The following is a 19,340-nucleotide window of genomic DNA, read 5'->3' as shown; positions in this document are numbered from 1 at the left end:
ACTCTTTTCTTTCCGAACAGACTCTAGCTGTCTAAAAATTCTACAGATAATAGTCTGTTGCTCAAACCATCTCAACAATGGAATGGAACGCCGTGAATGCAATTCCACGTATCTGATACGGGCTTAAGTTTACAACTATAAATTCACGTTTGTGAATAGATTGTTCGGTGCTACGATCTTCACGCCGTGCTGTGAAATTTTAATTAATGTTTACATGTCGTTTATGAGTCCGGTGTTAATTGCATACGTGAGCTTCCAACTCCCGAAGGGATACTGCAAATATTACTGGCACTATAAATTGGCCAGGGATGCATGGTTTGACTACAGTTAGACAGGTAGTCTACATATATCTAGAATAAACCTACACAACGATTGTTTACACTTTGCGTATTAGCTTTGCGAATTCTCTTATGAAATACCAACAGGTAGCGGCAGCAACTTTTCAAGTAGACTGGTTTGATTGTAATTTATTAAGAAAATTACAAATTTAGTCAGATTATGGTTTGATATTTCTTGTTAGTGCCTTTATCAACTGGTAGCGGTACTTAAGAGCGTGCTAATTTCAATCCGGAGGTCGCGGTTTCAAACCCCGGCTTGTACCAATCAGTTTTTCCGAACTTATACATTTGATATTTACCAGTCGCTCTTCGATGAAGGAAAACATTGTGAGAAAACCAGTCTATTAAATCACAATAATACCTAGTTTACCCTCTGGGTTGGAAGGTCAGATGGCAGTCCCTTTCGTAATAACTTGTGCCTACGCCAATTCTTGGGATTAGTTGCCAAGTGGACCCCAGGCTCCGATGAGCCGTGGCAAAATGCCAGGACAACGCGAGGAAGATGATGATAAAGGTTACACTAATAAAACTTCTAACAGTGTCAATTTGTCCACAGCTTCGACACACGAGCTTCAGATGATACGGGCCACTGGATGGAAGATGCGTTCAAAAATCGAGCTCGGTGGAACAGCCTGCCGTCTGCCTTACGCATCCACAATGTGCAGGCAAAGGACCGCGCCGTGTATCGGTGCAGAGTCGACTACCAAATTTCGCCAACAAGAAACTTTATAGTTTCTCTCGACGTTGTCGGTGAGTAGTATTGGCCGTTTTCTCATTATTGGCGATTGACGGGTGGTTCTTTTTATGTATATTTGGCACTAGAGATAAATTAATATGTAATACGAATCTCATGATTAGGGTCATTATTAGGGTGGGTCGAATAAAATGTTTTTCATCAAATCTTTTCTTAACAGTAATATTATGGGGTTCCCTTCATCTGGCATAATATTGTTTGTCCGAAATACACTTCGCATAACATGTATCGCCGAAACACTTTTAGTCGAATGATAATTTTGCATAAATATTACTTGGCATTATTATTACTATGCATACAATACATTTTGCAGCATATTATTTAGCAGAAGATTACTTTTGGAGACTTGCGTTTAGCATAATTTAATGTACCATAATCATCCTGCAGCATAATTTTATTATGGCATAATGATTTTTCTGCTAGCAGAAAAGTGGATTACGTTAAGTAAGAACTGTGACCCCCAAACAAAATTGAACCTGTGCCAGAAAAGATTATGTTAGGTTGGAACTGCGGCCTCCTGTATAAAACAAACGGCTGCCAGAAAAGTGGGTTAGGTTAGGTTAGAACTGCTACCTCATACAAAACGAATGGCCACCAGAAAAGTGGGTTAGGTTAGGTTAGAACCGTGACCTCCTACAAAAACGAACAACTGCCAGAAAAATAGATTATGTTAGGAAGAGCATGATATTGATATACGTACTAGGTAATATAAATAAATGAAGCATTTTTTTATAATATTTTCTATTACCCGATAGACTTTATACTGATTCTTTTACCATATATTTATAAACACTTTAAAAACTAGCAAACAGCAATTCCATCATAACTCTGTCCGTCTGTAAGTACATAATATATGTTACCTCTTCACTAAAGAAAATAAAATAAAATTCCTCAAATTACCCCCTTAATTATCATAAAAACCCCATATCCCATGTATGTGTCACACAATAATACAAGTGATTGAAGTAATTCATCTGATTAACTTTAATGCAGCTTGATAACTTTATGCTACCTAAATATTATGCAATACAATATCTGCGAAATTAATATTCGTTTAAAAGACTATTATGATCATCAACAGTATGCCAAAATATGTCTCGGGATTGTAAAACTCTGCGAAGTGATTGTAGGCTAAATGATACTATGCTAAAGGTAATTCTGGCCAAAGGACATTTCTGCCAACTAATATTATGCAATACAAAAATATGCCAAAAAACTTTCTGCAACACATTAGTAAACCAATATTATGTTGTCTTGAGTCGAAACGAATATTTTTTTGCATAGAAAAGGAAAATTAAGTCATAATTATCTTTATCCCGCGCATGTGTTTTAAAATTTTGGAATTCTCATAAAAAACATTTTTATAACTTACACTAAATTTTATAAAACATTCATATATTTATGTAGAATAATCTAATTATTCATAAGAAAGAAATAATTCATGGAGTATAATACTTAGTTGAAAAAAAAATACAATTAACCTTTTATTTAGTACCACTAATACCACTATAGAGTTATAAAAAACAAAAATATCAATAAACAACTGCGATCTTTATTACTGATAATTATTACCGGTAAGATTATATACGTATTAATTTTGGTTGCAATTAATATTATTTTCATAGGTTTAGAGTTTAGGCTATTGATGTCTATCGACTCTATCGTCACTATTTGTATGAATGATATCAAACTTTCCCAACAATGCGTGGGTAATAGTTACCTACACTTATAATAAAGTAGGTACTGATATTTGACACATTTCTAAATGAACATGTTAGACAACATAATATGACTATTACAAAGGAATTTGAACAAAACAACGGGTTGCACTCCGGGAGTGCCGACAGAAGTGAAAACTCAATGACTAGTCCAAAATGTCTGCAGCACTATGTATAATTGACCCATCCTCTTTTCTATTGAAAAACTTTAGATCGGAAAGTTGGTCAGTGAGCTTGTTTAAAATTCGAAATTCAAATTTGTAGCGTTAATTGTTTAAAATTCGAATAGAAATTGTAAAGTTACCTTGCAGACCTCGCATTTAAATATATTTGGTCATGATATTTTGAGTTTTATTCACCAGTTCACTTTTATTAGTGATTTCATCAAGATGTAGCTTTATTGAATTATATCTGAGTGATATAAAGTTAGAATGTAACTGTGAGATCCTCGTATTTCAACCCGTACAAGATTAGAACCTTTTTCATGTAATGTCATTGAGTTTTTCTTTATTGATTTAAATGCCAGCTAAATGAGTTGCCATCTAAACGTTACGGGCACGTGATCGCGTTACTCTGTCTCGAGTTTATCATTTTTCCCCACCTCAAAAAGTGCCCAGCGCCGCTAAAGAAGTTTTCACTTCAAAAAGTTTTTTCGACCCACCCTAGTCATTATTTCATTTACCTAATCTTTTTCGACATATTACATCAAATGTTATTTGTTTGACCTCCAAGGTTCTGTCAAGAAAGAGTGCAAAGACCCATTGATTGCAATAATAATACAATACATTTATAGCATCCAATGGGCGTTATAAAGATTTTACGTCACCGACCTTAAATAATCCAATATCGTTGTATAGTAACTATACAATACAATATTTGATATCAATCGGCAAACATAGATGGGTACAGATTGGGTATGTAAATAACATGAAGTATTTTTTAATACATTAACTACCGACCCGCCCGGCTTCGCACGGGTAGTTCAACCAATTCACATAAAACCTTAACAAATTATATACCTAAACCGTTCTCAAGAATCACTAGAGACTCATAGGTGAAAACCGCATGAAAATCCGTTCAGTAGTTTTTGAGTTTATCACGAACATACCGGCAGACATACAAACAGACGCTGCGGGGGACTTTGTTTTATAATTTATGTATGGGGGTCAATTTTTGAAGAGGGTGTTTATTCAACATTTGTATGGAATTTTTTTATTTTTGGAAAATCTGATTTATTATGTAATATTATTTATTTGGAATATCAGCGTTTTAGGAAGGGTTCTTAACAATAAAAATATACTGTACGAGGCACCACTCTAATATTTATAGTTAGCTAGATATGGACGTTTAAATATCGACATTTGTATGGCACTATTTAGCCATTAGTAAGGCGCTTTTGACACGTATATGACATTTTTTTTGAAATTCTATGGCAGTATCATAATTTATATGCAATTAAAAAATAAAATTAAAATAATTGAATAAGCTCAACAATTAGGTTGAATACATTAAATTAAATTGTATGTAATTTCAAAACCAATTCGCATCAAAACGTGACACTCTATAAATTGTAATTTATTTTCAATACCTATGATTTTAACGGTGAAATTTTGCCTTGAATATAATGAGTATTATATTAAAATTTTGTTATAAATTGAATGTGTTGAGAAACCTTTAATTATTTTTAACTTAGGAATCATGGCGGCTTACTTGTGCGTGACACAAAACAATTAAAAAGTATATTATAACCTGCGTATTTTACACGAAATCACGGAGAGAGTCTATTCGGATAGAGAAGAGTCGTGGAATGGATTGGGCTCTATACATTCCACGACACTTTTTTTTTCCGCACAGACTCTATTATTTAACCTTCGGCTTTCAATAAATTGAGTAGTCTTCTACCTGCACATGCACATAAAGAAATCAAACAGTATGATTAAAATCAGTTTATGCTTGGGTAAGTATTTTTCGGTTATTGTGCCTTGTCATCTTTACCTAAATTTTCAAACAGAAATAGGGGGTGTGTAATGTTTAATATAATTATAAAAAAACTATCATACATTTGTTATAACGCCCTTTGATATATTATTGTATGTTATAATTTAATTTTTATTATACGTTTCCTTTATTATATAGTGATTTCATCTAAACTGTCATTGATATAATGCATAATGTAATATAATTTTCAAATAGTATATAGACATGTTTTATAATGACATTTGTTATATTATATTTTTGTATAACGTAATACTTCATACAAGTTTATCAAGTATGAATACATTTATCGTATAATATTTTTTGTCATATTTCATTTACTGATAACGTAAAGTTTAACATACTTTTTATAACTACTACGCAGGCCTACTGCTTTTGCTAGCTATTTTATTCTAGGGAGGTCGCAGTTCTAACCTAACCTAACCTATTTTTTCACGGTTTTCGTTCTGCGGGGGCCGCAGTTCAAACCTAACCTAAACCACTTTTTTGATAGAATATTTTATTCTACGGAGGGTCAAAGTTCTAACCTAACCTAAACCTCCTTTTGTTAGGTAGTTATTCTTTTGTGCGGAGTCGCAGTTCCAACCTAACCTAACCCATTTAGGTCATGCAACTATTATGCTACATAAATAATTATGTGATGTAACTTGTCATAACAAATAATATGCTTTAGAGTATGTAATAATTATGGCAATGTATATTAGACGAAGTGTAAATATACCTTATGACCATTATACCAATAATAACATTATGTATACAGTTAATTAGGTATTACGGTAGTATGCCATTTATTACGTTATACAAAATAACGATATATCAAACTATAATATATGAAAAGTAATTATAACAAATGTAATGCACCCAGAAATAGGTACATAAAGGTACGTCTGGTAAGTTTTTTATTTAATTGTGTCGTTAATGAATATCATCCATGGGTCAATTTTCAGTTAGGCATTTTTGCTGTCCCACGGCTAAACCTCGAAGTCCATAGGACTAAAAGACTGGGTATGTATTTATTTTCATTCAATGTATTATAATAAGCTTTAAAAATAATGTACAACTGTACCTTAAATATTATTTGTTTCTGACAAAATCGCATTTGAAGTTCCAAAAACGGCGAAATTTGCCGCTTTTTCGTGTGTCCCAGTGGCGGCATAGCGCAATAAAAAAAATCATAACTTTGGATGTAGGCTACGTATTATGAATAACTTTGTATTTTTATTAAGAGCATTTTCCAGATAATTGATCTAATCATTTCGATAAATTAATGCGTTATTTAATAAAACAAGGGAAGCCTTTTTTATCGTTGTCCCACGCGGCACTTGTTTTGTTATGACTTAAAGATACCCCCCAAAATCTTCTTTGTATATTGAATAACGGTAAGAATAAATTTACGACGCAATAGTGCAGTTAGTTGGGCGTCGAATGCCATCTAGTGTGGACACGGAAACAGTTTAATTTATATAAAAACAGGTAAGAATCTCTTTCGATATATTTTGGTACGACTACAATGACATTTGTATGGACGCTTAATATGTTGGTACACAGTCGAAATAAAAATGTGTATTTTATAATAATAGTGGCAAATATAGTGTTAAAACATATAGTAAAATAAATAAGTGAATCGGTTGTATTGTGTAGGAAATATCGCTACAAAATATTATTGCAGACATTTATACGGCTATTTTGACCGTATAAATGTCGATTGTGGCATACAAATGTCGACATAGTGCCATACAAATGTAGAAAAGGTGCCATACAAACAGACGCTGCGGGGGACTTTGTTTTATAATTTATGTATGGGGGTCAATTTTTGAAGAGGGTGTTTATTCAACATTTGTATGGAATTTTTTTATTTTTGGAAAATCTGATTTATTATGTAATATTATTTATTTGGAATATCAGCGTTTTAGGAAGGGTTCTTAACAATAAAAATATACTGTACGAGGCACCACTCTAATATTTATAGTTAGCTAGATATGGACGTTTAAATATCGACATTTGTATGGCACTATTTAGCCATTAGTAAGGCGCTTTTGACACGTATATGTCATTTTTTTTGAAATTCTATGGCAGTATCATAATTTATATGCAATTAAAAAATAAAATTAAAATAATTATTATTTTTATGGCATTTGTAAGACCCTGACGACATTTGTATGGCACCTTTTCTACATTTGTATGGCACTATGTCGACATTTGTATGCCACAATCGACATTTATACGGTCAAAATAGCCGTATAAATGTCTGCAATAATATTTTGTAGCGATATTTCCTACACAATACAACCGATTCACTTATTTATTTTACTATATGTTTTAACACTATATTTGCCACTATTATTATAAAATACACATTTTTATTTCGACTGTGTACCAACATATTAAGCGTCCATACAAATGTCATTGTAGTCGTACCAAAATATATCGAAAGAGATTCTTACCTGTTTTTATATAAATTAAACTGTTTCCGCGTCCACACTAGATGGCATTCGACGCCCAACTAACCGCACTATTGCGTCGTAAATTTATTCTTACCGTTATTCAATATACAAAGAAGATTTTGGGGGGTATCTTTAAGTCATAACAAAACAAGTGCCGCGTGGGACAACGATAAAAAAGGCTTCCCTTGTTTTATTAAATAACGCATTAATTTATCGAAATGATTAGATCAATTATCTGGAAAATGCTCTTAATAAAAATACAAAGTTATTCATAATACGTAGCCTACATCCAAAGTTATGATTTTTTTTATTGCGCTATGCCGCCACTGGGACACACGAAAAAGCGGCAAATTTCGCCGTTTTTGGAACTTCAAATGCGATTTTGTCAGAAACAAATAATATTTAAGGTACAGTTGTACATTATTTTTAAAGCTTATTATAATACATTGAATGAAAATAAATACATACCCAGTCTTTTAGTCCTATGGACTTCGAGGTTTAGCCGTGGGACAGCAAAAATGCCTAACTGAAAATTGACCCATGGATGATATTCATTAACGACACAATTAAATAAAAAACTTACCAGACGTACCTTTATGTACCTATTTCTGGGTGCATTACATTTGTTATAATTACTTTTCATATATTATAGTTTGATATATCGTTATTTTGTATAACGTAATAAATGGCATACTACCGTAATACCTAATTAACTGTATACATAATGTTATTATTGGTATAATGGTCATAAGGTATATTTACACTTCGTCTAATATACATTGCCATAATTATTACATACTCTAAAGCATATTATTTGTTATGACAAGTTACATCACATAATTATTTATGTAGCATAATAGTTGCATGACCTAAATGGGTTAGGTTAGGTTGGAACTGCGACTCCGCACAAAAGAATAACTACCTAACAAAAGGAGGTTTAGGTTAGGTTAGAACTTTGACCCTCCGTAGAATAAAATATTCTATCAAAAAAGTGGTTTAGGTTAGGTTTGAACTGCGGCCCCCGCAGAACGAAAACCGTGAAAAAATAGGTTAGGTTAGGTTAGAACTGCGACCTCCCTAGAATAAAATAGCTAGCAAAAGCAGTAGGCCTGCGTAGTAGTTATAAAAAGTATGTTAAACTTTACGTTATCAGTAAATGAAATATGACAAAAAATATTATACGATAAATGTATTCATACTTGATAAACTTGTATGAAGTATTACGTTATACAAAAATATAATATAACAAATGTCATTATAAAACATGTCTATATACTATTTGAAAATTATATTACATTATGCATTATATCAATGACAGTTTAGATGAAATCACTATATAATAAAGGAAACGTATAATAAAAATTAAATTATAACATACAATAATATATCAAAGGGCGTTATAACAAATGTATGATAGTTTTTTTATAATTATATTAAACATTACACACCCCCTATTTCTGTTTGAAAATTTAGGTAAAGATGACAAGGCACAATAACCGAAAAATACTTACCCAAGCATAAACTGATTTTAATCATACTGTTTGATTTCTTTATGTGCATGTGCAGGTAGAAGACTACTCAATTTATTGAAAGCCGAAGGTTAAATAATAGAGTCTGTGCGGAAAAAAAAAGTGTCGTGGAATGTATAGAGCCCAATCCATTCCACGACTCTTCTCTATCCGAATAGACTCTCTCCGTGATTTCGTGTAAAATACGCAGGTTATAATATACTTTTTAATTGTTTTGTGTCACGCACAAGTAAGCCGCCATGATTCCTAAGTTAAAAATAATTAAAGGTTTCTCAACACATTCAATTTATAACAAAATTTTAATATAATACTCATTATATTCAAGGCAAAATTTTACCGTTAAAATCATAGGTATTGAAAATAAATTACAATTTATAGAGTGTCACGTTTTGATGCGAATTGGTTTTGAAATTACATACAATTTAATTTAATGTATTCAACCTAATTGTTGAGCTTATTCATTTATTTTAATGTATGCGTATGTAGTAGTTAAAGTAACTTATATTACGCGTTTTAATAATTATATGTGAAGCGTTTTAAAATAAGGACAATTATATTTATGCGGTTTAATATAGTTAGGTACTAGCACTAATATTCAGGGTGAGCGGCTATTTATTTGATATGGTTGTGTACCTATAGGTATTGGTAATTGACAGTTACATAATATGTGACTGTGTAAGATATTTTGTGGTAACTTCAACCGCCTTTCGATAACTATGAAAAACTGCACAATGTGTTACTCATGATTGCTGTACTCACATATTTGTTACAATTATAATGCATATTGTACCCGAGCAAGCGAAAGAGTCCAACAAAAGTGGTTCGAAAAATGGAATCTTGAGCGTTGCGAGGGTTTCAAAGCACGAGGGTTAAACAAAATTTGCCCCCGAGTGAAACACAAATTTTTCACCACACCAACCCGAAGCAAATATTAAATGTAAAATATCAAACAAAATCAAACCAAATCAAATTCAAATGAATGTTATTAAATATTTGTCATCCAAAATCATCATTTAAAAGTCAATTCTACCAGCAAACATAAGAAAACCACTCAAAATTTGCATTTGATTACTTTGCCTCATATGTGAATTACTGATAGCAAAGTCAACAAAGGCAAAGCAACTTTGCTATCCGTTTTTGAAGTGCAAAGTAAGCCTTTCCGAGCTGGTGTGGTGAATAATAACTTATAGTACTTAACAAGTTTCTGTACCACCAAGACAAATGATGTTTTAACTAAATTAATCAGCGTCTTCGACTAAATTAGGCTACAAATGAATTTTGCAATCTAGATTACCAAAAAATTATATCGGATCGGCTAAAACAAAATAGAATACTCGTATTACTCCGATAGGTTAGTTATTTAGGATCGTAAAAAGGAATTATGATTTAATCCCACCCAACAAATCCAAATAGAGAATCAGTAAAATGTTTATTTCGTTCGACCCACATTTTTAGGGTTCTGTACCCAAAGAGTAAAAACGAGCCCCTATTACGAAGACTCCACTATCCTTCCGTCTGTCTGTCATCAGGCTATATCTCATGAACCGTGATAGCTGAACAAAATTTTCGCAGTTGATGTATTTCTGTTGCCGCTATAACAACAAGTACCAACTAGAAAGTACGTAACCCTCGGTGGGCGAGTCCGACTCGCACTTGTCCGGTTTGTTAATGTCAGAGAACGCGACCGAACGTAAATCATCTCTCGATGTGTACGTTCCTTAAAGTTTCGTGCTGATTTCGCCCGGATAACGGAGGGTCAAATTTACGATCCGACCGGTTTTATCGAGATTGCCCGGTACGGCGACGACTTTTCATAGCTTTTGTTACCTCACTGTTTCGGGGTGAATTATTTTATTAAAACACAAAAAGGGGAGAGCAGATACCAGGCGAGATTAGGTGAGAATATAAAGCTTCACCTTGGCTTTTTTCAGATCGATGCGATAGCGAGTTTCTGTTGGAGTTTTTAGTGGCTTCTAGATTAGTTTTATTGCACTCAGGAAGCGTTTAATTGTGACTGCTTTCCGCACACAAAAAAGGAAAAGAGGCTTTGGTGATGTAATATTTTTTTAAGGTTTGGTTTAATTTAATTAAGTTTAAGTTACTGAAGTAAAAGTAAAGTGCAAAATGGTGATGAAGATCACAAAACTATGGCATTTAAAGGATGACTCATGCTAGACCGGGCCGGAGCTTCCGGCGCTTTGTTTTGTATGGAAAGCACCACGTGATCACCGATCAGCCGTCATAGAAAATGACCTCTGCATGGGCCCGGACCGGTCTAGCGTGAGTCATCCTATCCTATCCATACAAAATCTGTATTAGGTATACGACATTTTTTTAAACATTATTATATTAGCATCTATTGAGCTATCCTCAACCCGAGCGCTAGATTCGTAATCCTATTAAATTAGTACGACGGCAGCGGCTGCTACCTGCTCGTACATTAGGGTTATCATGTTTCAAGTAAATGAATAAATAATACAGGTATCTACGCTCGCAATAGGCACTCAGCCTTTATCTGAACGTTTAGACTAGAACTAATACTATATAATTACTATATAATTATAGTATTCCCAAATAGCTTAAGCTTAATATCTGATCGAGAACCGACCCCGCGGGTTAAAATGTGTAAAAAGTAGGTAGGTACCATACTCGTATACTGTATATAATAGAATAGAATAGTAGAATAGAATAGTATTTATTCGTAAGCACAAACAATCGAGACAATACATCATAAAAAAGAAACACAAAATAAGATTAAAGTGCCACGAAATGGCCCCATCTCAGCTTGTTGCTGGTGGCTTCCAGCGCTGATCTTCCGATGAGACCATCAAGTGAGAAGAATCACGGAAGGTAACAGACAAGAAGAAAAATACATAAAAATAATGGACAGTAAACAAATAGTTATATAAGAATAAAGTTACACAGCTTAAGATACAACATAACGACTATATTAAAATTAAAATTATTTATAAATATAAAACAAGCATCGTGCTCACAACACTGTATCGGTCCGGTCCAACCATACCTTGGCTGAGCATTACAGCTGCATACGAGTTTAATTTCGGAAATGTATAATGAATATTATACAGAACAAAATGTATTGGTGTTCCGGACATTTGGGAAGTGGCGCTGTGGGTCAACCACAAAAAGGGCCGTCTAAGATGGCTACATTTATTACGACTATAGAAACTGCCTCATTCTGGCGAAAACTGTGTCTTTGGGCAAAACTCGAAACATTGTCTTTTGCCTGTAGAAACATTATTTAATGTTTTTTTTATCTGCAAAAGCGCTCGTGATTCCTGAAATGGTAGTTGCTAAAGCGTTTTAAGTATCACTTACGTTACGGTATAACTATTATACAAGCTATCGGTTTTACGGGATATTATTATAGTTCAAATACTCAATTGCCAAATATTTCCTATAAATTCCTATTACGTTATGTAGGTACATAACATTCAACTAGTAAATCCGCATTAAAGCTCACGCATTATTTACCGCTACATACTTAGGTAGGGTATTTGGTTTATATTTCAATATTGATTCAACAATATTGATTCAATATTAAATTCAATGTACAGTTATGTACCCGATATGCCTAATGTTGACGCTGATATTGATGTTCATTATCGGGTTACATTAGATAGATTATAATCGATACAATAAACAATTAGGTATATTTTATTATGATAACGTCACCTTGCTTAGTCGACGCGTCTTAGGTAAAAATGTTTTAAGATTACTTAAAGTCAAAGGTATACAGTGTGTAAACTCAATACGGGCGAATATTAATACGGTGGTTAGCATACGACTTAAAAAGTATAGCGAGATAAATTTTGCTTAGAAATACAATGAAACTATAAAGCTTACAAAATAATTCGGCCCGCAATGTAAAGCAACACAAAAATTATGAGATATGAGCTTTTTAAAGTAACTGTCAACGTTTGTTGGCGGTTTCTATAAAAAAGTCGTAACGTCATCATTTCAACTTATGTCTCGTAATGTTTGCAATACATTGCTGCTCGGTAAATTCTACTTAAAAAACTTACTTAACACACGGATTACACGGATTAATTCCATATCTGGTTTAATTTATCGCCCGTATTGGATTTACACACTGTATTGTTACCGGAAATCTTTATTCCGTTTTGTTCTGTGTACAGGTAGATGCTATTTCAATGCTTACGGAAAAGAACACGATGTATATGGGTTTCTTTCTCCTTTTATCTATTATGTCAATCATCGTTTAGCACCCACAACACACAGGTACTGGGTCAAATTTGTGTAAGATTACTCCACCTGAGTACAGACAGTAATAAAAATGTTTCAATTCCTACATGAATATACTTACTTGATTACCCACATAGTTTTCATTTATATAGCTGCGATTGAAAATTTGAAATGTTGTCAATTAGGAGCAGCCCCTCGTCACGTCTATGGCTAAAGTTGATCGAATTATTCAGGTTCTCCCCACCCACAAGTTATAATGTACTTATTAAAAAGCTGCGCGTAAAATTCTTACTTTGATGGTCACGCTATTCACTGAGACGATTCTTAAACGAAGCACTGTATATTTACAGGAAAAATTACAATAGGTCTTGGTATGATGAAGATATTTTTTAGATTACTATGGTAACGTATTCAACTTTTTACAGTGACAAGGTTCTAAACAAAATATAAATAAAATAAGATTATAAACCGTATATAAACCTTTTTACAATAGAAGAACAGAATATGACACACTTGCGTACAATATTTAAAATTCATAAATAACGTTTTTTCAACGTCCGTACTTTCCTGGTAAATATTAAATCTTATCTCCCTTTTTAATAAATAATAAATAAATAAATAATAAATTCATTTATTCGCGACCAACTTGGATCAATAGTGTTAGTGACAGTTTTTATCTTAAGGCTAATGTTAGTATCTATAATATAATATACACAATTATTTACTTACTAGCTAATTAACTACTACAATAACTATTTCTAATAAATAAATAAATAAATAAGCAGATTTTCTCAATAAAAACAGTTTAGAGAAAATCCCCCCACCTACTTATTCCTGCGCACATGGATCATGCAGCAGTTATTTATATACAGGCCATCAACCCTGTCCGCAATCATGGTCAGGATGCTGTTGGAGCTGGCCCGTACTCTGCGCACCATGGATGTGGCTCGTTTGCGCATCGTGGTGTAGAAGCAGTCTACCCGCGCTTCCGCGAACATCCCTGACGCGCTACAGAATCTGGGCAACCCCATCAGCACCCTGTACGCGTTGTTATATTGAACGCGCAGAGCATTGTACCGTTTATGCGTATAGTCTGCCCACAGGCTGCTCGTGTAGAAACTAGTACAGTAGGCTCTGAACAAACTGACTTTGACTTCTTTTGAGCAGTGAGCAAACCTGCGGGCTATCATATTCGCTCTGACGGACAACGCTCTGCGCTCACGCTCAATGTCGGCATCATCTTTAAGGTCAGGGTTCACCAGATGTCCTAAATATTTAAATTTATTTTTGACCAATACATTGTAGTTAATAATTACGTGAGTATGTTTGTAATTCACACACCGTCTTCATTAACCGTAGTAGATAATCTAATAGATTACATGAAACTTACGGGTACCTACCGTATCTATTAATAGGTGTTATGTTATATTGTTGTGGTGTTAAACACGTCTGTTTACCATTTGCTACACCGGCTGGTTTCGTACTTTGGTCACGTAATGCGTACTTACGTAGGCGTAGGAAACACGAGTAGAGAGATAGAACCAAAATAGCTTGTCGTTGATGGCGAGTGAGTGAACACTCTAAATCGTATGAATATTTTAATAGTTTTTTTGCGATAGTTACATGACAAGGGTTCTAAAAATTCGAGGGTCGAAGCAAATTGAGCCATAGTCGAGTTTATAACAGTTCCTAGAATTTTAAGACCAAATATACCGCACAATATTGCACTTATGCACCCCATACTTAAGTTGAAGTAAATATCAGTAAATAAATTTACTCTTATATGTTTACTTCATATTACCTAGCACAAAAATTTCGTCGCGGATTTCAGAATATAATAATATAATATAATAATAGGACGTCCAGAAGAGCCTTATTTTATGGTCACTTTATTATTTCACTTTTTGTGTCTTTCCCATCATGGAACAATGGTGTTCCGGAACTTTGGGAGACGTGCGCGGAGCCGAGGCTGGCACGTAGAGGCCCTTTTGACACTTTAATGAAATGTAAGGGGTACACCGAGTGGATGGTGCATTTGCCCGTGTCATGGGACGCACGCAGAGGCAGCACCCGCTAGGGTGTAATCACTTATTTTAGTTATTTTTATTAATATTATTATTTTATTCAGGAACAATTATCGTTCTCAACATCTGCAAATTTTTGACATCACTTTAACTAACCACTAGTTTAACTGTAACGTGATCTGGGTTCCGGAAGAAAATTAGTGACTCCTTGCTCGTAAGAGCGAAGCGTATAGCTGAGTCGGCACCCCTTTGTTTTTGCTGCAATGCACACAGTGTATTGCAAGTTATTTCGTTATTATCATGTTGACTCGAAATAGTATTTTATACAATCGTGATATAATAGAGAGTTTTTCAGTCGAGTACCGTGTTTAGGCAACGAAGCTTGCTGAGTTGCCTAAGTAAGGTACGAGATTGAAAAGCTTGATTATATCACTATTGTATACAATACTTTTTCTACTAGTCAACAAAAATAATACTTTAAACTAGTAGAATCATACAAACAAACCAAACCAAAAGTATACAGCTAAGATTCGCGATCAGCCGCGATACTGGTACCGACCCGGCGGGCCTACGGCGGACCTACGGCGGGCTGGTCTGGTCAACGACACCTTCTCGTAACTCATGAGGCCCTGGTAAGTACATGCTCCGCGCTAAATTCAATTTTCAGACAGTTGTTTTCTCGATTTTGGCCACCGTAGCCTATGGAGACTAACTAGCAATACTAAGTGGTTTTCGTAGTCTATGGATGTTGCTATATTAAGGGTGTCACATGCGCGTTTCTGACTTATGAACCAATTGTTTCTACTATACAACCTAAAATAATTAATTTGAGCTATGGTTTTGTTTCGTCCTCTTGATCGCGGCGAGCTGTGATTGGTCAATTTCATTATAGTTGACTAAACTGTATCGAAATGAATATTATAGTTGAGTTGGGAGCCCATACATTAAAAATACCCAATTGCAGTTTGGTATAAGAAGTCTTAATTCAAGAATTACAGTCGACTAGTAGAAAAACGTATATTAAATGTTTTCGTTTTATATTTTGTACCTACTAATTGTGTAATTTTTCTGTTTGTCGATTGATTTCTAAATTGTGTGTTGGCAGCAATCAAATAAACGTCTTATCTATCCATCTAAAAAGTAAGAGGTAATTTACAAATTCTATGGAACAAGAAAATGTAGTACGGTACCTACTAGTAAGTCTAGTAATCTACTAGTAACTAGTACTACTAGTGATGATTGAGGTTACTTAATAAATATTGCAATCTCAAGACAAAACTCTCTCAGCCCAGCTTTTGTTGCACTATCGTTAGTAATACCTACTTATTATTGCTAGGACTGTTATAGTTATTTGCCACAATATAGTAATTGGCCACTCGTAACAATAAGACTTCTTTTGGCTTATTTCTTTCTGATTGATAGATAAGGCCGATTACTATGTAGTGGGGAATAACTATACCAGTATAGCTGGCACACTATGCCCCATGTGCCACAATATCTAGGTATATAATTTTATTGTTTTTTTTTTTTACTTTCTATAAAGCTCATCACCTTAATTATGACATGGGTACATTATAATCACGTAATTTTACGGACTACGGGTAATTTAACCTCATTATGCACGGAAACCTAATCGTGAAAACAGCGTGTACCATTGAATTTAAATTCGAGCGTGTACCATATCCAAGACGTGCGTGTTGATAGTTAAAATTTGTTACCCGGTTGTTTAACACCGTAGTACTTTGTTGTCTCGGTTCCTTTCAATTATGTAAAGTAAAAATTTAATAATTTTTGATAATTAAGCCTTATTTAATCTATCAAACTTAATGTTAATATTTAATCGTTTTAACACAAAAGCTAGTCATTTATCATTTTATCAATATTAAACATTTAACACTATTCATCAATTGGTGTAGCCTTGAATGAAATTAATGTATTTCATTATAATCGATAGTTAAAATACTCACGACAAATGTAGAAGATTAAAATAAACGCCTATGTCAGTGAACATTTTGTTCAAATGCATCAGCTAATAAAATAAAAAGTCATTTTATTTTATCAACGGTTTTACGAGAGCTAATTTGATTCGAAATCACCTCTGTAAAGTAACAATTTCCAGATAGACGGTACAGCTTTATTCAAACATGGCCGAACGATCTTGATAAGCCGCGGCCCAGCCGCAAACTCTGGTCTTTTATCCGCACCAAAATCAACACGAAACTTTTACGAATAACGCCTGGATGAAACTTCTGTGTAAAAGAAACTTATTTTATTGACAGAGAGAAAAGTACCTTGTACAGGGGTCGCTGTCTGTTTTAGTCTAAATTAATCTGACATTTTTATTGAGGCGATGTGGCAAGTGGTTACATATTATATAAGTACAAATCATATAAGTGAAGATATTTGTTTAGGTTGGCGTTATGAGCTGACGCAACACATGGTAATTAAGTTTAAGCTCTGATTTGTAACGATTTGTAACGCGTTCGACTGTTTTAACACTATATTCGACGTTTTAACACTTATGGTTCGACTGTGTACCAACATATTAAGCGTCCATACAAATGTCATTGTAGTCGTACCAAAATATATCGAAAGAGATTCTTACCTGTTTTTATATAAATTAAACTTTTTCCGCGTCCACACTAGATGGCATTCGACGCCCAACTAACCGCACTATTGCGTCGTAAATTTATTCTAACCGTTATTCAATATAAAAAGAAGATTTTGGGGGGTATTTTTAAGTCATAACAAAACAAGTGCCGCGTGGGACAACGATAAAAAGGCTTCCCTTGTTTTATTAAATAACGCATTAATTTATCGAAATGATTAAATCAATTATCTGGAAAATGCTCTTAATAAAAATACAAAGTTATTCATAATACGTAGCCTACATCCAAAGTTATGATTTTTTTTATTGCGCTATGCCACCACTGGGACACACGAAAAAGCGGCAAATTTCGCCGTTTTTGGAACTTCAAATGCGATTTTGTCAGAAACAAATAATATTTAAGGTACAGTTTGTACATTATTTTTAAAGCTTATTATAATTCGTTGAATGAAAATATATACATACCCAGTCTTTTAGTCTTATGGACTTCGAGTTTTAGCCATGGGACAGCAAAAAATGCCTATTTGAAAATTGAACCATGGATGATATTCATTAACGACACAATTAAATAAAAAACTTACCAGACGTAAGCACCTTTATGTACCTATTTCTGTTTGAAAATTTAGATAAAGATGACAAGGCACAATAACCGAAAAATACTTACCCAAGCATAAACTGATTTTAATCATACTGTTTGATTTCTTTATGTGCATGTGCAGGTAGAAGACTACTCAATTTATTGAAAGCCGAAGGTTAAATAATAGAGTCTGTGCGGAAAAAAAAGGGTTGTGGAAAGTATGGAGCCCAATCCATTCCACGACTCTTCTCTATCCGAATAGACTCTCTCCGTGATTTCGTGTAAAATACGCAGGTTATAAAATATTTTTTTATTGTTTTGTGTCACGCACAAGTAAGCCGCCATGATTACTAAGTTAAAAATAATTAAAGGTTTCTCAACACATTCAATTTATAACAAATTTTTAATATACTACTCATTATATTCAAGGCAAATTTTCACCGTTAAAATCATAGGTATTGAAAATAAATTACAATTTATAGAGTGTCACGTTTTGATGTGAATTGTTTTTGAAATTACATACAATTTAATTTAATGTATTCAACCTAATTGTTGAGCTTATTCATTTATTTTAATGTATGCGTATGTAGTAGTTAAAGTAACTTATATTACGCGTTTTAATAATTATATGTGAAGCGTTTTAAAATAAGGACAATTATATTTATGCGGTTTAATATAGTTAGGTACTAGCACTAATATTCAGGGTGAGCGGCTATTTATTTGATATGGTTGTGTACCTATAGGTATTGGTAATTGACAGTTACATAATATGTAACTGTGTAAGATATTTTGTGGTAACTTCAACCGCCTTTCGATAACTATGAAAAACTGCACAATGTGTTACTCATGATTGCTATACTCACATATTTGTTACAATTATAATGCATATTGTACCCGAGCAAGCGAAAGAGTCCAACAAAATTGGTTCGAAAAATGGAATCTTGAGCGTTGCGAGGGTTTCAAAGCACGAGGGTTAAACAAAATTTGCCCCCGAGTGAAACACAAATTTTTCACCACACCAACCCGAAGCAAATATTAAATGTAAAATATCAAACAAAATCAAACCAAATCAAATTCAAATGAATGTTATTAAATATTTGTCATCCAAAATCATCATTTAAAAGTC

General features: G+C 33.6%; 1 protein-coding gene across 3 annotated transcripts in view; it reads left to right on the top strand.

Annotated features, from left to right (window-relative positions):
• The window catches only part of LOC134806792 (hemicentin-1-like), a 181,021-nt gene that overhangs the window by 120,114 nt on the left and 41,567 nt on the right, over window positions 1-19,340 (top strand). For all 3 annotated transcript variants that reach the window (XM_063780153.1, XM_063780152.1, XM_063780154.1), the window contains exon 4: window positions 895-1,088. In XM_063780153.1, coding sequence (XP_063636223.1) covers window positions 895-1,088 — 194 coding nt within the window. The remainder of the gene's footprint in view (window positions 1-894; window positions 1,089-19,340) is intronic.

The sequence above is a fragment of the Cydia splendana genome, chromosome 3 (assembly GCF_910591565.1).
Source record: "Cydia splendana chromosome 3, ilCydSple1.2, whole genome shotgun sequence".
Lineage (NCBI taxonomy): Eukaryota > Metazoa > Arthropoda > Insecta > Lepidoptera > Tortricidae > Cydia > Cydia splendana.
The sequence above is the reverse complement of the archived record's forward strand: the minus strand, read 5'-3'. Positions and strand labels throughout refer to the sequence as shown.